Source organism: Passer domesticus, chromosome 7, assembly GCF_036417665.1.
Source record: "Passer domesticus isolate bPasDom1 chromosome 7, bPasDom1.hap1, whole genome shotgun sequence".
NCBI lineage: Eukaryota > Metazoa > Chordata > Aves > Passeriformes > Passeridae > Passer > Passer domesticus.
The window spans coordinates 38,719,363-38,742,152 of NC_087480.1; the positions used below are offsets into that span (position 1 = coordinate 38,719,363).

General features: G+C 46.1%; 1 protein-coding gene across 10 annotated transcripts in view; it reads left to right on the forward strand.

Annotated features, from left to right (window-relative positions):
* Positions 1–22,790, forward strand: part of NIBAN1 (niban apoptosis regulator 1) — a 77,514-nt gene that overhangs the window by 41,559 nt on the left and 13,165 nt on the right. For 2 of the 10 annotated variants that reach the window (XM_064427782.1, XM_064427784.1), the window contains 5 exons: positions 6,570–6,700; positions 7,778–7,909; positions 8,641–8,755; positions 10,171–10,374; positions 22,606–22,721. In XM_064427782.1, coding sequence (XP_064283852.1) covers positions 6,570–6,700; positions 7,778–7,909; positions 8,641–8,755; positions 10,171–10,374; positions 22,606–22,721 — 698 coding nt within the window. The other 8 variants (XM_064427783.1, XM_064427785.1, XM_064427788.1 and 5 more) reach the window with 7 other exon arrangements.

The following is a 22,790-nucleotide window of genomic DNA, read 5'->3' on the forward strand; positions in this document are numbered from 1 at the left end:
TGTTTAAATGTTCCCAAGAAACATTTTTGTGTGACCTCCAGTGACGTGTAACGTGGTGCTGAGATCTGGATTGGAGAAAGCTGCTCAAGACGTGCTGGTGTCTGTGTCCCCAGAGTGGCTCAACTTGTGCCTCAGGGAGTTGAAAAAACCCCAAAAACTTGAGAACCATTGACTTTCACCAAATTTATTTATCACAGATCATTTAGTTTCATGTGACCCCCCCCCCCCCCCAGGAATTAGATTGGGTTCATTTGGTTATTAAATCCCAAGTCCTTCTGGTGCTGTGGAAGAATCTTTTAAATAAAGTCTTGTCAGACCTTATTCTAGTTGAATCTGACCATGAGTAATTGTTTCTAGACAGAGCATTGCTGCTTCTCACCCCATTACCAAGAAAGGGTGGATTTTAGCAGCCTTTGAGATAAGCTTATCTGACACAGTGTTAATCAAACCCTTGGCTTGTTTCAGCCTGATCAACCACAAGCACTGGCCTTTATCTATTTCATGATTATTAGGATTTTTTAGCCTGACAGAAGTGCAAAGGCAATTTGTGAAATCTTCCTTCTCCCATAAATAAGGATTGGGCAGTGGGAGCAGGGAAGGGAAAGCCAGCTGCAGGAATGAGTCTCTGAGCTGGACCCCAGAGCCACTCTGTGTTTGTGCAGGGTCTGTGCTCTGCTGTTCTTTATTTTCAATAATCATTCAGAATTAACTTAAACCAGCAAGCCCATAGCTAGATCACAAGCTACTCTTCACAAAACAAGCATTTTTTTATAGGGTGCATGAGGTCTCACTGAGCTCAGTCTGCTCCCTCTGAATGTGAGATGCTCCCAAAGCTGCCTGGGAATAACATGAATATGGAAATTCATGGGATAATTGTCCATCTCAGTACAAAACTGAGCCTGGTGTAGTGGAGCACTTGAGGAAGAGCAAAGTATAGGGGCGGAATTGTGGAAAGGGAGATCTGCAAGGCTGGAATGGAGCCTGTTACTTTGGGCACTCTTTTGCCAGAGATCACATCTAGATGAACTTACAAATGTGTTTGTTTAGCTTGCTGAGAAACAAAAGCTTTGCTTCTGGTGGAGCACAAATATCACACCCACGGTCTCAGCTGTCAAACTTGCGAAAAAATCTGATTTTTTCATAAGACAGCATCAGTTTTTTCCTGTAGAGAAGATGGACTAGGCACCTGAGGAGTGTTATATGCTGAGATGTGAGGAGAGGCTGATCCAAGGTGTGATGGATATTACCACTCCTCTGCACTGAGTTTTGGGTGACTAACAGGGATTTTGCCAGTCTGGCAAACAGGTGATTTGAGGGTGTGTGCACACCACTGGAGTCTCAGAATTGTAAGGTTTTATTGAGAGCAGTCTCCATTACTATAAACCAAGGCTGGGATAAATAATTTGTTTCTGTATTTTACCAGGTGCAAACCACATGTCCCTGCAGGGGAAGGAGGGGTGGCTCCACCAACCAGAGCTGCTGGGTTTGGCTGAGTGCAAACAAACCTGTAAGAGGTGATCCAGCCAAATCAGAACCTGGGATTTGTGTCTGCCATCCATTTTTGTCATAGCAGGTATTAAGTCATGACTCAGAATAATTGAAATACTATTTCTACAAATAAAGATCAAAATGAGTTCTGCTTCCAACAACGAGAGTAGTTCACATTGCCTTCCTAGATAAAGTCTGGGAGCACTTGAACTTGAACACTTCCTGGGTGATATTGTAAGTACTGCACAAGGAAGATGGCTGTAGGAAAGAGGGAATCACTTGTAAATCCCACTACTCTGGGATTCTATACCCCAGGGCACTGGAAGGTGGTGGGCACTGTCAGGATGTGCCAAGCAGAATCACTTTCACAGGTTCTCTGGTTACCAGATGCATTTAACAACTGATAATGATGTTTGCAGTGAAGGGGTGATCTGAGGAAAAGCAGTTTTAATGGTGAGTGACTGCTTCCTTCTCTTCCTGTTGAGCATCCAGCCCATTTCAGAGCTGCCAGTACTGACATCCAGCTTTCAGGGCTTATGTAGAGCATCTGCAGTTTCAGACATTTACCTCAGTCAGAGTTGTGCTTTTCTTGGACTTGGGATGAAGTTGGCCCAAGAGCTGAACAATGAGTTATTTTGTTAACTCATTTTGCTGCTACCATGATGGGCTGTGAGAATAAGACTGTGTGGATGGATGGATGGATGGATGGATGGATGGATGGATGGATGGATGGATGGATGGATGGATGGATGGATGGATGGACGGACAGTAGTAATTTTAAAGCTCAGTTTCCATTAAGGCATACAGTACCTCTTCATTAACTGGTTTCTAGTTTATAATTTAAAAGTTTTCCCCCAGTTGTGGGTTACATCCTGGCTCATGGAGCACTGCGTGGGGATGATCAGCTGAGCATTTTAGGTTGTTTTCTGACAGCTTTGCTCATGGCCTGGTGGAGGAAATAAGACAAAGAGATTTGTTCCTGTCCTGTCTCATTGCTTTACTTGTTTGAAGTGCTGGGTGTACTGACATTTAGCACACACAGTACCTCTTTCTTTTAGGTTTTATTTTGTCCAGGATTTGTTTTAATGCAGCAAATAATCTACTTCCTTTACATTTATGTAAAGGAAACCCTAGGGCTTATATTATGTAAGGAGATACATCAGCCCCGAGACCTCCAAAGAGATTCATATCACCGATTGTGGTATATTTGGAAAACCCTTTCCAAAAGGTGCTGAGTGCAGGCAATTGTGCTGCGAAGGGGGATTGTGAACATTTTCCTGCTCTTGGAAGATTCATCTTACTGCCAAACACCAATATTTAAGTGAAATAGCTTTTATTTAGTGAAATAGCTTTATGGCAAGTCCTTCCCTCTTTCCATTCTTAACTTCCAAATGGCTGAAGTTCTGGGAGTGTGAGCAATCACTCTCTTGTGTGGCAGCCAAGAAGTTATTGTTTTCTGACCTTTTTTTTCCCTGAGTTTTCCTGACTTGCACCTGGACTGGCCACGTGGCAACGTTGTAGAGAGCAGGGAGATGTGGCAGGGTGAGCTGGATAGGCTGTGCTGGGGGCCAGACCTGCAGGAATTCATTCCTGGGAGAACTTGCTGAAGAGTGCCCTTGTTTGAAAAAGCTGAATGTCAGTTATTTCAATAAAAGCAGTGAAACCCCCACTATAAAATTGGGTATTTGAGGCCATTCTGTGGGCTTGATGACCTGGAGTTACACACAATGTCCAACATGGGTGACAAAATTAAGAAGGTCAAGGGCAGGGAAAAAGCAAGGAAAAAGAATCTGGGGGTGAGTACTGATTTCCAGGGGGGCAACAGGTAGATGTTTCTTGTTTCTCAGTGCAGCAACATTTGTTTAATTCTTAAAAGAGGTATCATAACTCCTGCTAAAGTTTTGTGGTCATGTGCAGGGGCAGTTCCGCAGAGCAGGAGGTGCATCATAAAGTATTAGCAAAGTTTATTCTGGAGCAGGCTCTAAACCCTCAGCAAAGGAGGAACAGACCCTTGCCATATTAATTTGATGGAAATCCTTCCGCCTCCACCACAGTTGTCTTTTCCTGTTGGTAACTTTGGTTCGTGGAATCACAGAATATCCCAAGTTGGAAGGAACCCACAGGGATCAATCATCGAGTCCAGCTCCTGGCCCAGCACAGGAGCAGGAGGTTGCATGCAGGCTCCTCCTGGATCTGATCAGACTCCTCATTCTCCCAGGATAAACATCCCAGCTGCTGGGCTTCAAATCCCATTTATATGGGCTGGAGCTGTGCCACTGCCAGACCAGCCAAGTGGGAGCATTGCCCGTGCTCCATATAAACAGCTCTGACGAAGCCAGCCACACTAAATTTGGAAAAGAATTAGGGGAACTCATTTTTCAAGTGCCCTGGAGTATTTTATCTCCAGTTGCCCCACGTTATCATTTCATGGGAAGAGTTTCTTTTACTCAGGACTGTTTCCATCGTGTTTATTTTCAGATAGCATATTTTTATCTTCTGTAAACCAAAAGAGTTTAAATACCCATTGAGGAACAATGGATCAAGCGTCTGTCTGCTTCTCTTCCCACTTTTAGGTAGCACTGAAATTCCTGTTCAGCCGAGCCCTGCAAGGCCAGGTCCTCAAATGGTGCCACTCACAATCTCCTTAAATAAACTTTTCTTCCAATTTTAAGAAGGAGGAGTATTTTTATTGCAAAGCTCCTTCACAACAAGTAGTGTGAAGATTGGAAGAAACAGCCAGAAATATTTGCCTCTTGATTCTTGTTTTGGTTTATCATAAATACAGTCTGCACATAAAAATTACATCATCAGTGTCCTATTTCTGACGTATGTGTTGTGAACTGCAGAGTTTCTTTCTCTTCAGTCATTGTGCTTTAAGCTGATCTAAGCAGTACTGACAGTGAGGAATGACACTTCTGAGGCCATTTAGCCTTAATTGAGAGACTTTGCCAAAATTACAGGTATTTCCTGGGATTGTTGCAACTTTTTTCCCAACACCAGAATTTTATTCTTTGTCCCACTTCCTCCACAAACTTTTACTGCAGGATGCAGGCAGTAGCCAAGTGAGGTGCAGTGTCCCAGAGCCCTCTCTAACAAATTGAGAGGATGATGTGAGCTGGAAAAGAAAAAGCCACGGTGAAAAACAGGGGCAAACCCTGAGCAGGAAACTCTGCTGGGGCTGGGGCCAACAACATCCTACTGCTGGCTGGGACCAGGAGGAAAAAAAATGCTGTAAAGAAGGTTTTGGGAAACTTTGTCCTTATTTGGAGAATAAGTCTATGCCTCTGCCCAAAGCAGGCTAGTTTTTATAGGGCTGGGATATTCTGCTTTAGCAGCACCATATCCTGCTATTATACCCAAGCACATCCTATAATCAGTGTGTCTCTAAAAATCCATCTTAAAGCTGAAGATTTGGAGCCAAGATTGTCACCGGGTGCTGTCCCACAAGTAGCTCTGTGAAAGCCTTGCATGAGTGGTGAATTGACTCTGCTTCTGACATCCCTCCAGCTGAGTGGGGTGGCTGTGCCTGTGCTGAGCCAGCTCCATAATGTGCCTGGAGAGGGCTCCAGGGTGTCAGGTCTGTCTCCCAGTGCTGGGTGGGACTGGAATGGGGCAGCAGTGGGGCAAAGGGGGCTTCCAGTTCCATAATGTGCCTGGAGAGGGCTCCAGGGCATCAGGTCTGTCTCCCAGTGCTGGGTGGGACTGGAATGGGGCAGCAGTAGGGCAAAGGGGGCTTCCAGTTCAGTGGAAGGCAGCAATCCCATTGGTGCTTACGAAGGAGAAGGCTGCAGGTCACCCCTCATACAGAAAATACGATGTTTTTTCCCCTAGCAGAACAAAATGAAATTTTTAAAGCATCAAAGTTGTTTGAGATGTGAAATTGCATTTCTCTGTTGTATGCTCAGAAAAAGCCCTTTGGCAATGGAGCTCCCTAATACCAAGAAAGGGATCTCTCCAGTATCCAGGTTGTTTGGGATGCTCTCTAGGTCATGGGCCAGGTTCTGGTTCTTGCATTGCTACAGACTCTTTCAGTCACATATATGCACATGTCTTTAATTTTAGCTTCACTTCCCTGTCTGCAAAGCACCATTATTTCTGTGGTGGGGTTAATGAGTTAATTGCTTGTAAATTGTTTTAAGATTCTCAGAAGTGAGACCTCAGTGTGTTTATTGCTGTTGCTGTTACCCAAGAGATCTTGATCACAGCGAGACAATACCAGATTAGTGTTTATTGCAGCATGACTGAGGATATGTTTACATTAAAACAAAGATGAGACCGTAGTGCCCAAGCCTACAAAATCTTTTGTAGAGCTTTGAGTCATCTTTAGAATCTCAGTAAGTGATAAAATTGGCTCCTATGGCTGAACATTAGTCAGTGTCATTGGTTGTCTTTGAAAACCCTTTCACCCCTTGACCACCCTTGGCTCTGGGGCAGCGTGTCCCAGGGAGAGGCAGAGAGCCTCTTTCCTTAGAGAAATGGACTTGGGGAATTCCTTATTTGCTCTTAGAAGAAAAAGTCTCAAATCCAGTATTTTCCTGGACAAATTCCCTCTGAATGCATCTCCAAGGGTTTCCTGATCTGTGCAGTGAGTGGTCCTTGGTACACTCAGGAGGTTTTCTCATGGAATCGTGGAATGGTTTGGGTTAGATGGACCTTAAAGCCCATCCAGTTCCACTCCCTGCCATGGGCAGGGACAACTTCTACTGTCCCAGGGTGGTCCAAGCCCTGTCCAGCCTGGCCTAGGACATTTCCAGGGATCCAGGGCAGCCACAGCTTCTCTGGGCAACTTGTGCCAGGGCCTGCCCACCCTCACAGGGAACAATTCCTTCCCAATATCCAATCTAAATCTACTCTCTGTCAGTGGGAAGCCATTCCCCCTTGTCCTGTCACTCCCTCCCTTGTCCAGAGTCTCTCTCAATCTTTCTTGTGGGCTCCCCTCAGGAACTGGAAGGTCACTATTAGGTGACCCTGGAACTACCTTTTCTCCAAAGAGAAGAATTTGGGTCACTGGTGAGGAGTGATGTGTTACAGGCTGTGAAGCCATGTGCATGAAATACCTCTAAATCTCTGTTCCACCTCAGGGAAGACAGAGGCCACCATCAAGAACTTCAGCCCCCACTACCGCCGGCAGCACGCCGTGGCTTTCTGCAGGCACGTGCAGGAGGAGCTGGAGCAGCACCGCCACTCCCAGTCCCGCTTCCTGAAAACCAGGGTAGGAGCACGCTCGTTTGCCTGTCTGTGACCCAAGCGCCTGTGCAGGTGTTGGATTGGGGTCGTTTTGGTTTGGGATGGAAAAGTTGCATCTGGGTGCGGGTTTGAGGTTTAATTTTTGAAAGATCGTCTTTATTTTGGTCTTGTTTAATTGTTTATTATGGCATGAGGAGAGCCATGATGTGAGTTTCTGGTACAAGGAGTTGGACATTTGGACAAAACTGGTTCCTTCTTGCTGGTTGCAAGGTTCTGCAAAATCTAGGGACAGACATCATGCTTCCAGGGAAGAGATTATGTAGAAAATGTAATTAATCCTGTCATCTGTGGCTCAGGGTTCCTTAAAGAGGATGGCAATAATTCCCTCTGTGGGGTGAACTATGAAAAGCTGTTTTTTATTAGAGGGGGGACAAAAAGAAAGACAAAAATCTCCTTATTAGAGGAAAAGGCAGAGAACCAGCCTTCGAGATTAAGAAGATACAAATTTAAATGTTCTGAACATACTGGAAATTATGGATTTCCAATGTTTTTGAAATGAGTAAGTAAAGCAGTGAGATGGGATAATAGAAGATCTGTGTGTTTCAAAAAGGTGAATATCAGTTACTACAGTGCAGATGCAAAAGCGTTACAAAGAAATGGGAAACAATTTATTATATTATAACAAAACCCTGCTTTTCATATCAGTGAAATACTTATATTATGTAGTGGAAAATGGGAGGTGGTGAATTCCAAGTCATCCTGCAGGAGTTGGAACTAGATGATCTTTAAGGTCCCTTCCAACCCAAACCACTGCAGGGTTCTCTGATCTTGCATTCAGCCTGTCAGCTGAAGGGTAAATAAATCTCTGTCTCAGAAATCTGGCGGTGTTTTGGAAGGCACAGCTCTTCTGCTGCCTTCTCACCTCGACCACAAGACTTTGCTTGTGTCTGTAGAACCTTCTGAAATCAGAGATGTTTATGACTCCAAACTGCATTTGAAGGCTCAAAAGCCCTCAGAGCAGCATTATGGAAATGTAGAAATAAAAGCTTCAAGTCGGCCAGTGGTGCAGAGGGGTCTCAAATGTCACCAATTGTCCCTGTAGCCTGCAGGGGAAGCAGGGACAGTTCTGTACGAAGCAGAGGTGCTGCACTTCGCTGAGGACCTGAAGAAGTGGAAGGACAGATACGTCGTGATCAAAAATGACTACACTGTGGATTGCTTTGAGACCAAAGAGGTGAGTGCTGCTTCCGTGGATCTGCTTGTACACTCAGGATAAACCAACAGCAAGTGGGTTTGCTGCTGCTGCCTTGCCTTCAGGAATAGGAGGTGAAACCTTGTCCTCATCAGTGGGATGGCTGAGGGTGCAGTCAAGTGCCCTGCCTTGGCCAGATATGTGGCCAGAACTAACAAATGGGACATTCCTTGGCCAGATACGTCAGCAAGAGCTAACAAATCCTTTTAACAGCACTTGAACCTTCCTGTGCCTGTCCCAGAGCACTTCTCATCTCTACATCCCTGTAATACAACCCTGTGCTCCTGCACTTGGATCTCAAGTAGCAGGGTTTGGGTGGCTCCAGGCTGGCTACAGTGGAGGCCTTTGCCTGGAAGCTGCCCTAGTCAAACTAGTCCAGGTTGACAAATCCAGCAAATTGGGCTCAGGAGAAAATCCCATCCTTTTTCCCTTCCGTCCATCCCTGACTCCTCATCACAGCAAATAAGCACTGAGAGATTAGATTTATTTTAGATTTGATATGCCTAGGGAACATTGCCGAAATTCAGCCTGACAAAAATATTCTCCCTTTGGGCAATATCCCCATACATTAGAATCACAGAATATCCTGAGTTGGAAGGGATCCACAAGGATCATGAAGTCAGCTCCTGGCTTTGTCAGTGAATTGTGTATTTTATGTTTTCTCTCTCCTTAAATCTCTATTTGACAATACTTCCTCTCTGCTGATTTTCCAGGCCTACCAGAAGGGAGCTAGCCCTAAATATCACGTTCTTCCTGCAGGAGGCAAAGTCCTGACTTCAGAAGAAGATTACAATTTGCTTTCTGATAAACATTTTCCAGACCCTGTTGGTAAGTCCTGTTCAAAGCTGGACTGCCAAAGCCCAGGTTCTGTTCCTCACTCTGGGAAGACTTTCAGGCTCCAGTTTAAAATGGGGTAGCAGAAGATGCCCACAGCCCTTTTCCCAAGTTCAAGCACAGTTCCAGAATGGATGAACAAAGCAGATGCTGTAAGCCAACATTCAGAGGAATGCTGGCTCCCTTTCTTCCCAGCATAGCGGCACAAAGCTGCTGGAAGCTGTGCAGAAGTAGGGCAGGAACCACAGCACCATTGTTCCCAGGCTTTGTTAATATTCCTGGTTTATTTGTTTCCATTTTTAGATGCCAGCTGTCTGTGTTGACTCACAGCTGATAATGAGTCCCACATAGAGGGCAGGAAGGTGGCTGCTTCTGAGTTTGTTGTTTCTGGGTCAGGAACTGCTGTGGTCCTGCCTGCCCCCACTCCACCAGGATGGAGAAAATTCAGGCTTTATGGAAGCAGGTCTCACATTACAGAGTCAGATTTGGAGAATGGGATGCCACATAACAAAAGGGATAAGGGAAACTTGAAGACAAGGATTTATTTTTTGAGGCCTTTAAATCTCTAGTATTTAAAAGTTAGGTACCCTCTCACACCCTTTCCCAAGGCACAGGGTGGTCAGAGGGGCTTGGGGATGTCCTGTGTGTGTCACCACAGCTCTGCAGCAGTTGGGGTTGAGTGATGTGGAACACCCCAAGGGTGCTGGTGGGCTTCCCATGGCTCTCCCTTCAAAGACATCATCACTTCATCTTTATGGCACTACTCTCTGTCTGTGTGGTGCTGAGCACCCTCCAAGGTGAACCTCATGTGTCCGGGCTCTCAGTGCATGTCAGTGACTCCAGACTGGGAGTCCTAAATGTGCTGTCCAGCATCCCCTGTGTGCAGGGACCCGAGGCAGGTGGAGCTGGAGGTACTTGGTGCTTTCTTTACATCACCTGCAAGGGCTTGAAGTGACAGTTTTTAAGGGCAGTTGTGTGTGGAAGTCCTGGAACCAGGCAAAGCACTGCTGTTCCAACATGGTTTATTTAATGCAGCTTGTTTCTATAGGAAAGTCCATATGTTCCTAAATGGTCTCTATGTGGAACTCACCAAGGCTCCCCACTAATTTACTTATCTGCCATGAAAACCATTTCCCTAGCAGCTACAATACAGTGAAATGGTTTCTTTGAAATGTTACCAAAACTAGATTTTTGCCACCTTGAAGACAAAGCAAGGAGCCATCAAGTTGCTGTGGTGTAACACAGAGAGGGGGTTGATGCCAGCTGAGTGTGCCCATCCCAGCTGCGTCCCCCTGCCCTCTGTGCCCAATCTCCTGGACTGGGATGGAGATTAACCTGCTGGCAAAGGTGTGGCACAGAGCCACCCCCCAGGAAATATGCATCTCTCAAACAGAGGTGTCTTTGTGCAGGCTCAAGCGAGGAGGCGGCTGCAGCCTTCGTGCCGCTGCCGAAGGAGTTCCCGGTGTACCTGTGGCAGCCGTTCTCCCGGCACAGCTACTACTGCTTCCCAGAGCCGGGGGCACAGCAACGCTTCAGCGCTGTGCTGGGGGACTGCGTGAGGCATTCCAACCACGGTGAGTGTGGGACGGGACCTGAGGGACATTCCATCCATGGTGAGTGCGGGAAGGGACTGCGTGAGGCATTCCAACCGCGGTGAGTGCGGGATGGGACTGTGTGGGACATTCCATCCACGGTGAGTGCGGGAAGGGACTGTGTGAGGCATTCCAGCCACGGTGAGTGCGGGATGGGACTGTGTGGGACATTCCATCCACGGTGAGTGCGGGACGGGGCTGAGGGACATTCCAACCACGGTGAGTGCGGGAAGGGACTGCGTGAGGCATTCCAACCACGGTGAGTGCAGGATGGGACCTGAGGGACATTCCGACCATGGTGCATGAGGGAAGGGACCATGTGGGACATTCCATCCAAAGTGAGTGCAGGATGGGACTGCATGAGGCATTCCAACCACGGTGAGTGCAGGATGGGACCTGAGGGAAGGAACTGTGTGGGACATTCCAACTATGGTGAGTGTGGGAAGGGACCTAAGGATCATTCCAACCCCAATGAGTGCAGGATGGGACCTGAGGGACATTCCAACCACAGTGAGTGCAGGATGGGACCATGTGGGAGATGCCAACCATGGTCAATGTGGGATGGGACATGAAGGACATTTCCACCATGGTGAATGAGGGATGGGACCTGAGGGAAGGGATTGTGTGAGGCATTCCATCCACGGTGAGTGAGGTATGGAACCGTGTGGGATGTTCCAACCACACCGAGTGTGGGATGAGACCTAGTGGGACATTCCAACCACAATGAATGCAGGAAGGGCTCAGCCTGGGACAGTGTCACCCACCCAGAACCCACCCACCCAGCTGTGGGAAAATGCAAGTCACTCAGGAAAGGTGCTTGGCTTCAACACCCTGAGGAATGAATCAACACAGCCCTCCCTGCTGCCTGCTGTGCTGGGAACACAGTTTGGTAGGGTTGGGGTGCAGTGGGTGTGAGCTTGGGGAGAAAACATGGGAATTGCTTTGGAAGTTGTGCAGTGATCCAAAATCCCTCAGAGGTGTTTATTACTAAGGCACAGCTAATCCTCACCTGCATTTCCAAGCTGGCTAATGCATCACAGCTATAGAGTCAGGAATCATGGAATATCCTGAACAGGAAGGGACCCACAAGGATCATGGAGTCCAGCTCATGGCCCTGCACAGACAATCCCAAGTATCCCACCCTGTGCTATACAGGAGACTATTGTGTACAGCACAGAGGGAGTGCAGTCCCCCAGTAGATTCCCGTGTTGTTACACACACATCTCTCCTGATCAAACATTTGGCCTTTCTGCAGATATTTCAATGGCAGCTCTAGCCCCAGCCATGGTTAAGCCTTGTAGCTGGTCCATGAATGGTGTGTAGGACACAGTATTGATTGTCTGCAGAAAGATAAATTATAAATGTCACTTTCTAAGTAGGTTAGCCTAGAAAATTTTAAAAAACCCTAATTTGTGACTTGCTAGAGTTATAAAAACAGCTTTGCTCCCATGAAATTGAAAGATCATTTATGAATTGGATCCTACAGAAAAAGAAATGCTTTCCTGATTTTCACATGACTTTTTTCCACCAAGATGCCCTCAGTTCCCCACTGGTCTCCAGGGTCTTCCATGCCTTTAGTGTCCCTTTGGAGTCCCATCTGCTCCTGCTACCCTTGGTGGGAGATGGGAACACTCAGCAACTTCCCCACTAAACTCAGCTGCTTGGGTCTGAAGCCCAGGCTTGTGGGTAAATGAATTGTGAGTGCAGGGTGTGAACAGTCCCTTTTATTGACAGAGTGGCTCCTGGTGGATGTTTTTTAGCTGTCACTTTAGTCTCCTGGCCATCAGCTTCATCCCATTGCCCTCAGACAGCTTTCTCCTGCTGTCCTTCCTGGATCATTCTAGACTACCATCTCTCTTCCCTTGTCTCCACTGCCAAAGACCTTCCTAGTTTCCTTCAGGACTCCATTCCCATGAGGAAAACACACATAACTGCATTTCCAGGCAGTTTCCTGAGATGTGCAGTTACTTGTGTGGTGCTCAGGGCTGGCTGGTTTCAGGGGCCTTCTTCACAGGAAATGTGACATTCCCAATCTCGATGCTATTCCGGAGGTGAATGCTCCCCATTCCTGGTCCCAATGCTGTTCAGGTGCTGTACAGTCCCTAATTGCATTCCCAGTGCTATCCAGGTGGTGGACAGTGCCCTGACACTCTGGATTTGGCTCCTCACTTTGGTAGGGAGATGGGGACACATTCAAGTTTTCCTGGCACTCCATGACTTGAAACCTGTTCATGATGTTTGGGGATTTTAATTTCTCTTCTGGAACAAGTGTAATGGGTTTGACAAAGCTTTTGGCAGCCTGTTATTTTCTTAAAGTTCAGCCCATCACTCTAGGGCCCAATCCTGAACTGGCAGAAGCTGGGTTAGGATGACCTAAGAGGTGTTTTCCGTCTCCAAAGCCTGCAAGTCTGCATTTCATTATATTTCATATGGCTTAGCTATTGCTCATTTATGCATCTGTTCCAGGATTTATCCCTCTCAGCTTTTCCTGTGGTCCAGTTTTTATCTGACAGACAATGCCTCAAGGCTCATCCTTACTTCTGCCCAACAGGGGCAGTCTGGATTAGGATCTGGTGTTGAACCAGGAAATTAGTTTCAACAGCTATCAAGGAAGCAGGAGCCCCTTTTGTGTGGATTTCTTGGAGTTATCCCCTGGAGATCTAAGGTGCTGCAAGTGGAAAATGATCACTGACAAGCACCTCAGTAACCTGAACTCTGCCCTTGGAGAGATTGTTTTTCCCAAGGGCTTTGTATTGATTCCTATTCATTCACACATCACTGAAAAATATTAGTTTATTAATGCTTCTTAAAGTCTTTTTTGCAAACACTTCTGCTGACAAAAACAGGTGTGTGAGCAATCTTACAAAGTTACAGCTATGTGCAGCAAAACAATGGGTAATAAGGATTGCAGTAGAAAATTTGACTGTGCTCTTTTATTAAAAAATAGTTGAAAAGAGAAAAGAAATGTGAAAAATCCTTCATGTTCGATTGTGAAATATAATTTAGTGGGAGAAGGAGCATGGACCAGGGCAATACTCACTCTACCTCTTCCCAAAGTGCCGAGTTCCCATTTACCAGGGCAGATTTGGCAAGGGCAGGACAAAGATATCCTGTCTGATCAGAGTAGCATTTCTGTCCCTGCTGTGATCTGCCACTCCTGAAAAGGAATGGATTGCACTGGGCTTTAGCCAAGGACTTGGAGGAGTCGTGGTTTCAATGTGTTTTCTTTCTCCCAGGAAGCAGAGTTAAACACGGAAAGCTGGAGTGAATCAGCGCCGGGAGCCGCCCTGGCATTCAGCTGCTTCCTGTCCCCCTGTGGTATAAATACCCAGCCCAGCCTGTGTTTCTGGGATTTCTGGGCAGAGCAAAAGCACTGGGATTTAGTGAGCACCACTGGGAAATGGCATTCAGATGTTTGTGTCGTTCCCATCTCAAATTTCCTCTTGTCTTTGCCCTTTATACTCATTGGTAAGGGCTTGGTGGTTTGAGGAGACAATGATCTCCTTCAGCAGCAATGGAACATGAAGATGAAATGCTTTTTGGGTTTTAATTTGTGAGGTGGTGTGATTAGGGCTGATCAGTGAGAAGACAAGTACCAGGGAGCAGCAGAGGAAATCCAACAGCCTGGGGGTCCCTGGAGTTGGGCTGACTGTTCTCTGCTGCTTCTGGGGAGCCCGTGCTTCCCAAGTGTCTCTGCAGGTCAGACCTCCAGCAGTGTGGGATTTTAAACACTCCTCAGCTTTTTGAAGAAGCTGTGCTTGAGTTTAGGTGGAGTGTGGAAGAAGTGGTTTAGCATTTCCTCCAATTTTCTAAGCTGCTCCTGCCAGGTTAGAGGGGGGTGGCAGCATGGGATTCTTTGGTTTGCCTTATCTCCATGATCCACACTGATCCACAGCCTGGACTTCCCTCATTCCATCTTACTCCCTGTTTCCTTAGTGAAATGCTGAGGAGTGCACACCTCAAATTTGAGGGGAATCTGCTGCTAAAATGGCCACCTAGTGGGGATGTTCTCTCAGTCCCACAATGGCAAGAGTGAGGGAAAGCCTCAAAATATTCACAGGGCTCTAATATTAGCTAGCCCCCAGGGTTTAATCCTTTATGTTTGCATGCCTTGAAAATCAGACTGAAGTTTCTTCTGAGTACTTCTTAAATTATTTGGTTTTTTTAGGTCTTCTTGCTTCCTGTATGAGTTTCATTCATATTTGCTGTTGGAAGTGGGGAGCCCTGACCACTTGGTGCTGGGATAGAGGGAAGTCTGCATGATGGGAAGGAAGTGACAACTAGCTCATTCTGGGAGACACAGGGTTTCACTTCGTGATTTTATTTTTTTTCGTCTGGTTTGATTTCACATCCACATCTTGACAATCACCCTCCTGACACAGGAAGCTGAGGGACTTTCAAAACCATATCCTGTCATCTCCAATTTCAACAGAAACAACAACAGAAATTATTTTGAGCAATATGTATATTAAAGAAGTATAATAAATACATTAGGCAAGAGAGAAAGACAAAAGCTTGTGGGGGCAGATTTTTTGTCTCCATCTCTGACTTTCAGAGTTGCCATTATCAGTGTTTGCATTTCCTTTTTCAGCTCTGAATTTATCTGACAGTTGTTTTCCTCATAGTTATTTCTAAATTTCCTATGTTACATGTCTATAGTACCTGTATAGGACTTACCAACTCTTGGACCAGAATTATTCTGAACTCTGATAATTCAGATATTCTGGAGCACTGATAAAGGCTGAGAATCTGACATGAAATCCTTGAGATGAGGGGTGAATGTGTCTATATATCTCTATATACAGAGCAGAGCAGAGCAGCTGTCAGGAGTCCAGATATCACTTTGGAAGGGTTTCTGGGACTACATGCCACAAACAGGGTGGCCTTTCTTCCCCAGAGAGGGAGATGAAGGGAAGGATTTTCTTATTGCCTGTTTCCAATGGATGTGGAGGGAGCAGTTAAAGAAGAACTGAGGAGGAAATTGCTTTTTACGACATTAAAGAAAAATGTCTTTGTGCGCTGGGATGAAAGTGAGGCCTTTTGGAAAGTTTGTGTGGTAGTTTGGTGTGGGAAAAAGTACAAATGGAGATAATATTTACCCCTTCATCTACCAAGACTTGTGTTTTGGTTCCTCTCAAGCAGCTGCTCTGCTGGGGTTAATTAAACCCCTTTTTGGTTAATAAGATGAGACCACCTGTGATCCACATGAGTGGCTGAGACTGTGTCTGTTCTTTCACTGGTCCATTTCACTAGAAATACCTTTGGTGAGGCTTGTGGGGTGTTAAAAAAATCACAAAAACTTTTAGGACATGATAGAGAGTTTTTTTGTATAATTTTGCTTGAAATAAGACTATTTCTCCTCTTTCTAGGATGTTTTTGCTCTACAGCATGAGTTCATTCAGTCAGCATGGCTTTTGCCTTTCCTGCCAGCCTGGTTTCCTACACTGTGGTGAGGATTTTCAGTCTGTAGGAGTGACATTCATTCTGAAAGAGACAGATGATGAATGTGGCAAAATCATAATTGCCATTACGTTCTTCCCATCCCTCTCACCTCAGGCTGATTATCTTCTTACATACTGCCAAGTGTGGGGTGGTGCAGGGGAGCCACTGCCCTGAGCCCACACCCCAGCCTGTTTTAGGAGCTGTGAAGACTCATTTGTGCAGAGCAAGGTGGGGGTCAGGCTCCAGCTCTGAAGTTCTGAAGGAGAGAAATCACAGAATCACAGAATAGAATCACAGAATCATGGAATGGTTTGGGTGGGAAGGAACACCCTGCCATGGGCAGGGACACCTTCCACTGTCCCAGGTTGCTCCAAGCCCCGTCCAGCCTGGCCTTGGACACTGCCAGGGATCCAGGGGCAGCCACAGCTTCTCTGGGCACCCTGTACCAGGGCCTGCCCACCCTCACAGGGAGCAATTCCTTTCCAGTATTCCATCTAACCCTGCCCTCTGGCAGTGGGAAGCCATTCCCTGTGTCCTGTCCCTCCATCCCTTGTCCAGAGTCCCTCTCCAGCTCTCTTGGAGCCCCTGTAGGTACTGAAAGGCCACAATAAGTCACTCTAGAGCCTTTTTTTCTCCAGATTCCCACCTGCTCCAAAAATACAGTAGCTGGTTTGGAAGGCAGTTGGAAAATGTCAGAAATAAGTGATACTGTGATCCTTTGTGTGTGTTTATGCAGTGTTCATTAATTTTTTAGACTATGAAACCCACACCTGCTGGGCTTCCCACTGGAGGTTCCTTGTGCCCTCTCTGGTGCTGCTTTGAACAGCTTCAGTCTGGGTGCTGATTAGCAAACAGTTAACCCTGCTCAGGGTTTGTTTGGTGGCCAAGGAAGGAACTTGTGCTGCAAAGCTCTATTTGCTCTAAGTACAGAGTATTCTTTCAGGGCTCTATCATGTTTGGAAGTGACCTCATCTAGCTTCTGTTGGTGGTTAGCAGCTTCACACCACATGCTCTGTGGATAATGTGACAGCACGCTGCTCACAGGAAATCCCCAGAGCTGGGAGGTTGGTGCCTCTCAGCCCCAGAGCACCATAGATATCTCATTTTGTTCTCGGTTTGGATGCTAACAGCACAGGACAGCATTTTGTAAGGGTAAAATGTGTGTCCTTTTATTTGGAGAGTCATTTTCAGCTGTGCTTGAGCCATGTCCCAAGCCCCAGGTAACCTTCCTTTTCCTGAGGTGCAGTTCCTGAGCTTTCCTCATCTCCCCAGGTTCAAAGCATGTTCCTTTTCTTACCTGCCATCCCAGTGGGTTGGGACCATTGCTTATTTTTTGGAGACAGAATTTCCACAGTTTAGTTTTGTTGGGGTTGATGGCCATGGCTTTTTCACTAGCTGTCTGTGGTATCTAAATGCAGCAGCTCTTAAAACATGCTGGAGATCACATGAGCTCTTAGAAAGGGAAATAATTTTTTATCATGCTCATTTATTTTTATTTGAAGGGTGTTCCCTAATTGTGGTGCTGGAAGGCTGGCAGAGTGATTCCTTCCCTGCAGGAATGTCTCTTGTTCCCTGATGGTCTCCAACTGCCTCCACCCCAAATCCTTGGGGGCTGGCACAGTGGAGCACTGTCTTTGAAGTGTCAGTACCACTATCCTGTCTCTTTAGTTGTGTATTTTCCCTTTTTTAACCAGCTTTTGTTTTAAAATAAATAAATTTTAAAAAATAGTTAGAAATGGATTATTTTTTTAAATTACAGTGTGTATAGTGGAAAGCAGGGGAAAAGCAATTCTAAATATATACAAAAGAAACAGATGCCAAGGTGTGAGAGGGGAATGACTTGGAAGGCTGAGAAAATTGGGAAAATGTAATTTGCATTTCTTAGCATGAAATCTGTTCTCTTGAGGGTAGCAGTGTCTAGTGGAAATAAGAAGGGGTGGAAGCACCAGCTTTTGAGACTGCACTTCAAATTCCAAATACTTCTTTATCTGCCTCTTATTATCTATTTGTAACATCACAAGAAGGAAGGCCCTGTACCAATACCTGTACTGAGATTTTTTGTGTCCCAGGAAAAGGCTCTGTAAAGTGACTAACAAGGAGTTATGAGAGATGCTTTGGCACTGCCTTCACCAGAGCCAGCTCTCCATCAAATACATGAGGAAGCAAGGAAATAATATTGTGAGATCACCTAAAATCAAATGCAGTTTTTTACTCATTTATCATATTCCAAAAATTAATAGTAAGTGACATTCTCCTCCTCAGTGAAAGGCCACCAGACTGGACTCCTTGGTCATCTTCATCTTCCAGTGATTGCTCTCCTGCCTTCTCCGGTCTTTGTACAGATCCTGTCACTTTGAATTATTTGAGAGGATATTTGTGGGCCTTGCTGTCTTGTAGGAGGGAACTAAAAAGTCCTGAGTTGTTTCTATCAATTGTGAATATCTTGTGTTGGGAAGAGAGAGCTGCAGTTCCTGAGGCTGGAGGGCCTGAGCTTGGCAAGGCCTGTGGGCTCTGACATGATCATCTCCTACAAAAACAGCCATCACTGGGTGCCACATTGCTCATATCAGTTAGTTACCTGCAGGAAGAATTTCAGGATCATATAAATTGTATTCCCTGTGTGCAGAATCTGGCTGGGATGCTTCAGGGAGCAGATGAAGCCAGGGTGGATTGCTCCTGAGTTTTGGTGGTCACATGGAGGGTGTTATGTCAGAGTCAGCATTTCTTTAATTAAAACCTGTGCTTTCTGAGCTCAGACTTCTGGATTCTGGCTCAACACTTGTTCAGCTGTGTCTTTGGGCCTCAGCCTTGTGTGAAATGTCAGCCAAAAGGCTGAGGTTATTCTTCGTGGTGGAGCTCACTTTGGGGAAGCACTTTATCCCCAGTCAATAGACCCCTTCACTGTTACTGGATTGCAGCTGAGTTCCACCATTAAGCCAGCCATGTTCAGCACTAAACTGTGTCCCCAAGTGCCATTAGTGACAGTTGTTGTTCAGAGGGACAGTTTAAATGGAACGTGGAAATAATCACTTTTTAACAGCCATGCCAGTGTTATGAAGGCATCTTCCTTTGCTTGTAATTAAGAAAAATCATCATCTGAGTGATTAACCTCCTCAACATCAGCCCCAATGCAGCCATGTGCAGTACAGACAGATGCACAGTTTGAACTGGAATGTTCAAATGCAGATTTCATATTATCTGGATTTGCTGGAAATCCAGTTTGAGCCAGAGGCAGCTGGAACACTCAGCCCCTCTGGTAACGAGCCCCATGTGCAGAAGTTCTTGCACAGAGCTCTCCAGTGTCAGACCAGTTGGTCTGTGGCTGTGGATGAGACCAGGTCCATGAGGGCAGTTCATTCCTGCTGCTGTCCTTGGCCATGTGGGAAATGTTGGTGAGCCACGAGTGGACAGTCTGTCCTGAGGGCTGCAGCCATGTCCCTCTCCAAGGGTGCAGCTATCCTGCCATGGACAGGGCTGGGAGGGCCCACAGGACCTTGGGAATGAAGATTTGCTCATCACTCCCCAAACATTCACCTGCCAAGGGACAGAAGGAGCAGCTCATAGCCCCGGGCACCCTGTTAGCAGGATGCCATTCCCAGGGCAGCCCAAGCATGGGAGACAGCTGAGACTGGGAACAGGACCCTCTAAGTCAACCCTTCTGCAGCAGGTGCAGAGGGTGTCCAGTAGCCTGGTCCTCTGAGTGTCGTTTTGATGAGTTAAGGTTTGACATAATTATGTTTTTTAAACGAGAAATTATTCACTGCATGGAAGCTCCTTCCATCCCCAAAAGCTTTCTGCAGTCCTGAACAAACTGAGCCATACCATTGAGCCATGTGCAAGTTTGGGGAGATTTGTAAAGTTGTGGTGCTTCCAGTTGTCCTTCCATCTCCCAAAGTCAAAGGGAGCTTTGTAGCAGTTACTCTGCATTTATAAAAGGAATATGTGGTTAGCAATATCCACATATTGAAACAGGGCTCTATGCTTGGATATAGGGACTCTAGGTAGGTATTTTTTTTAAAAAACTAAACAGAACAAACAAAATTTATTTTAATGTCCACACATAAGAAATGTTATGTTCATTAGAAGCTGGAGAAGATGCTTGGGTGATTTTCCAAGTGCAAGACATCCTGGATTGAGCATGCAGTATCAGGCTAGGTACCTGTAAAGCCTCACTGGCCTTTTGCTGGAGAACACTCAGCAACCTTCGTGGCTTTGTGTGAGATTTGGGTAAGGGATACTGCAGCCAGCACTGCACCAGGCTGCCCTAAGCTGCTCCCCTCTGTACAACCAGCAGGACACATGGATCACTCGGGACAGGGGCCAGCATGGCTGAGGGGAAGCCCCTGTGAGGGCTTCAGGAGAGGGGAGCACCCATCGTGCTTTCCCCTGGTGAACACTCGTCCCTGGCACCGCTGGGCATTGCCACCTGCCCCGCTGGCAGCTGCAGCTCTGCTGCTGTGACCCACAGCCCAGCTGCTCCCTGGCACACCAGTGGGGCTCCCCCAACAGCCCAGCCCTTGTTCCCTGGCCTGGCTGTGGCTGCCAAGCCACCCCCTCCTGCAGCCTTCCCATGGGATGGGCAGAACGCTGGCTCTGCCCCGCTGAGCTTGTGCAGAGTCTGCATGGCAGCTCCTTTCATCTGGGTACAATCCCCTTTTCTTGAGCCCTGCCATGAATGTGCTTCTGTCTCACCAGCAGCTTCTGCACAGCCCGGCACTGGATGGATCTACTTGTTCAAAGCCTTATCACTGAGGCAATCTTTTCCTCCTATGGAAAGTGAGAATGAAATTGCCTAAATTAAGCAATTGTAGCAGCCTTGAAGGATAAAGCTTTCTTTCTGCTTGGAGTTGTTTTTGTAGCAAGACTGCCATGATTGTGTTTGTGTCCTGTGTTTACTGGCGTAGGAAAGAATGTGGGTTTGGGATTTTATGGCACTTACAGTTTAATGTTTTTCCCATGAGCTATTCAGATGAATCACTCTTGGATTTTTAGCACCTTCTTCCCACTGCACTATGGGCTTGGGGACAGTCAGAACAGAGAGAGAATACCCCCTTGAGCATGGATTTAAAACTTGGTGATCTTAGAGGGCAGACTCCTGTCAGCACTGGTGCATCACCATCTCAGCAGCTCCAAGATCCAGCCTCCTGGATGGTCTGTTGTCCCTTTGGGTTAGGAGGGAGCACAGCTGTGAAGGAGGAAAACATGTGAGTCATGATTGGAGGGCTGTGGGAGCTGCAGTTTTCCCTCCCTGCTGCCAAACCAGGCCCTCTTCTCATCAAAATCTTTCCAGTTTTATTTTGGGAGGACAAAAGTTTTTGAATGCAATGCTCCACCTCAGTTGCTCAGGTGGAACACTCCCTTCTTTCATTAAAACTGTGATCAGAGGATGTTCTCTCAGCACTGAACAGCCTGACTTACAACTAATACTGGTTTGTGACTTGCCATGACAAATGCTATAAATCCTGGAGGCAATAGTGAAGGTAGGGTTGGGATTTTGCCTGGCTGATTTTTTTTTTTTGATGATTGTATGAGCTTGGAGAGTTTGTGTGATGTCTTTGGATCTCCAAATATCTGCAGATGAAGAACAGTGTCAAGAGAGGGTTTATTGCCCCTCAGTGTGTTTAACAAACCTTCCTGCAGTCATTGCAGCCAGGTAAAACTCTGAAAGGGCAAATTTTGACATTTGGGCTCTGAGCAGATCTGAAACCAAGCTGTTTTCAAGCAGTTTTCAAGCTTCAAGGACAAAGCCCTGAAGTTAATTGTAGGTTTCTGTAGCTTTTGTTTTTGTTAAAGTGCATGGAGGAGATATTTCAGGTATTACTGTGGTGTTAATCCTCCATGTTTCCCATAATTTCTCTAATCCCTGCATTGCCCGTGGCATTTTTGCAAGGCTCCTGTAAAGCTTCTCTCTGGAGCAGTTTCATGAACAAGCCCAAAGAAGTGTTGCTTGACAAGCAAGGCTTGAGGACTTACTCCTGACTCTTCTCATCACAATTGTTTGTATGTCTCAGTACCTTCTAAAGCAGCATAATTCCCTTTGAGAGATTCAACATTCTTGTTCTTCCCTTCTTTGTTCTCAGAGTGCACAGCAGGACTTCAGCTGCTCAAGGCTGCAGCAGATAATCTTGGAGAGGAGACAATAAGCCTTTGTGGCTTTGTTTTCCCACAAGACAGTAATCCTGACGCTGTGATAGTGAAGATACAGCACTTAAATCACTGAAGTGTTTGGGGATGGTTTTCTCACTCAGGTTTGCCAAGCAGCCACTCTGCTTCACGTTTTGAGGCCAAGGTGTCCCCAGGCCACCACACTGTTCTCAGGAAGAGCTCCCATGTGGCAGAAGTGGCCTTGCACAATAACCAGATACTCCAGAGCCCTGGTTGGACATTCCTGAAATATTTAGGGAAATCAGCATGATCTTGTCAGGAGTTTTTGTTCTTAACTGGTACAAGCATGGTGCTTTTTTTTGTTGAGGTCTGTTGTATATCCATGAAAAACCATCAGTTTCTTAAGAAAACAAAGGAACAAAAACGTTATTGGGGAGTGTTAACTCAGGATTTAGCAATTTATCCAATGAGCTGCCTGTTGTTATTGTAGACTAAAGAGGAAGAATTCCCAACTGTTTGCTTTCCTATGTTAATGCACTTCTAAATCTTAGTGAACGCCCAAGGTCTCCAGGCATCCAGGCTGGTAAATTATTTAAAAATATTACTGCTAGGTGCATGTGGAGTGGGAAATGGCTCAGAAAAGGATGGTTATTTTTAAAGATTATTTCTGGCTAAATCCTTTATGTTACTTTTTGTTTTCTCCAGACTTCCTCAAACAGACCACGTATGAAGTGGAGGCATTCTTAGAGGCCATTCAGTTCTTCCGGCAGGAGAAAGGCCACTATGGCACATGGGAGATGATAACTGGCAATGAAAAACAGGTAAAAGAATATATTCCTGGTGGGGCTTTGGCTTTGGGTATTGCAGCTCTGAGGATAGTGAAGATTATA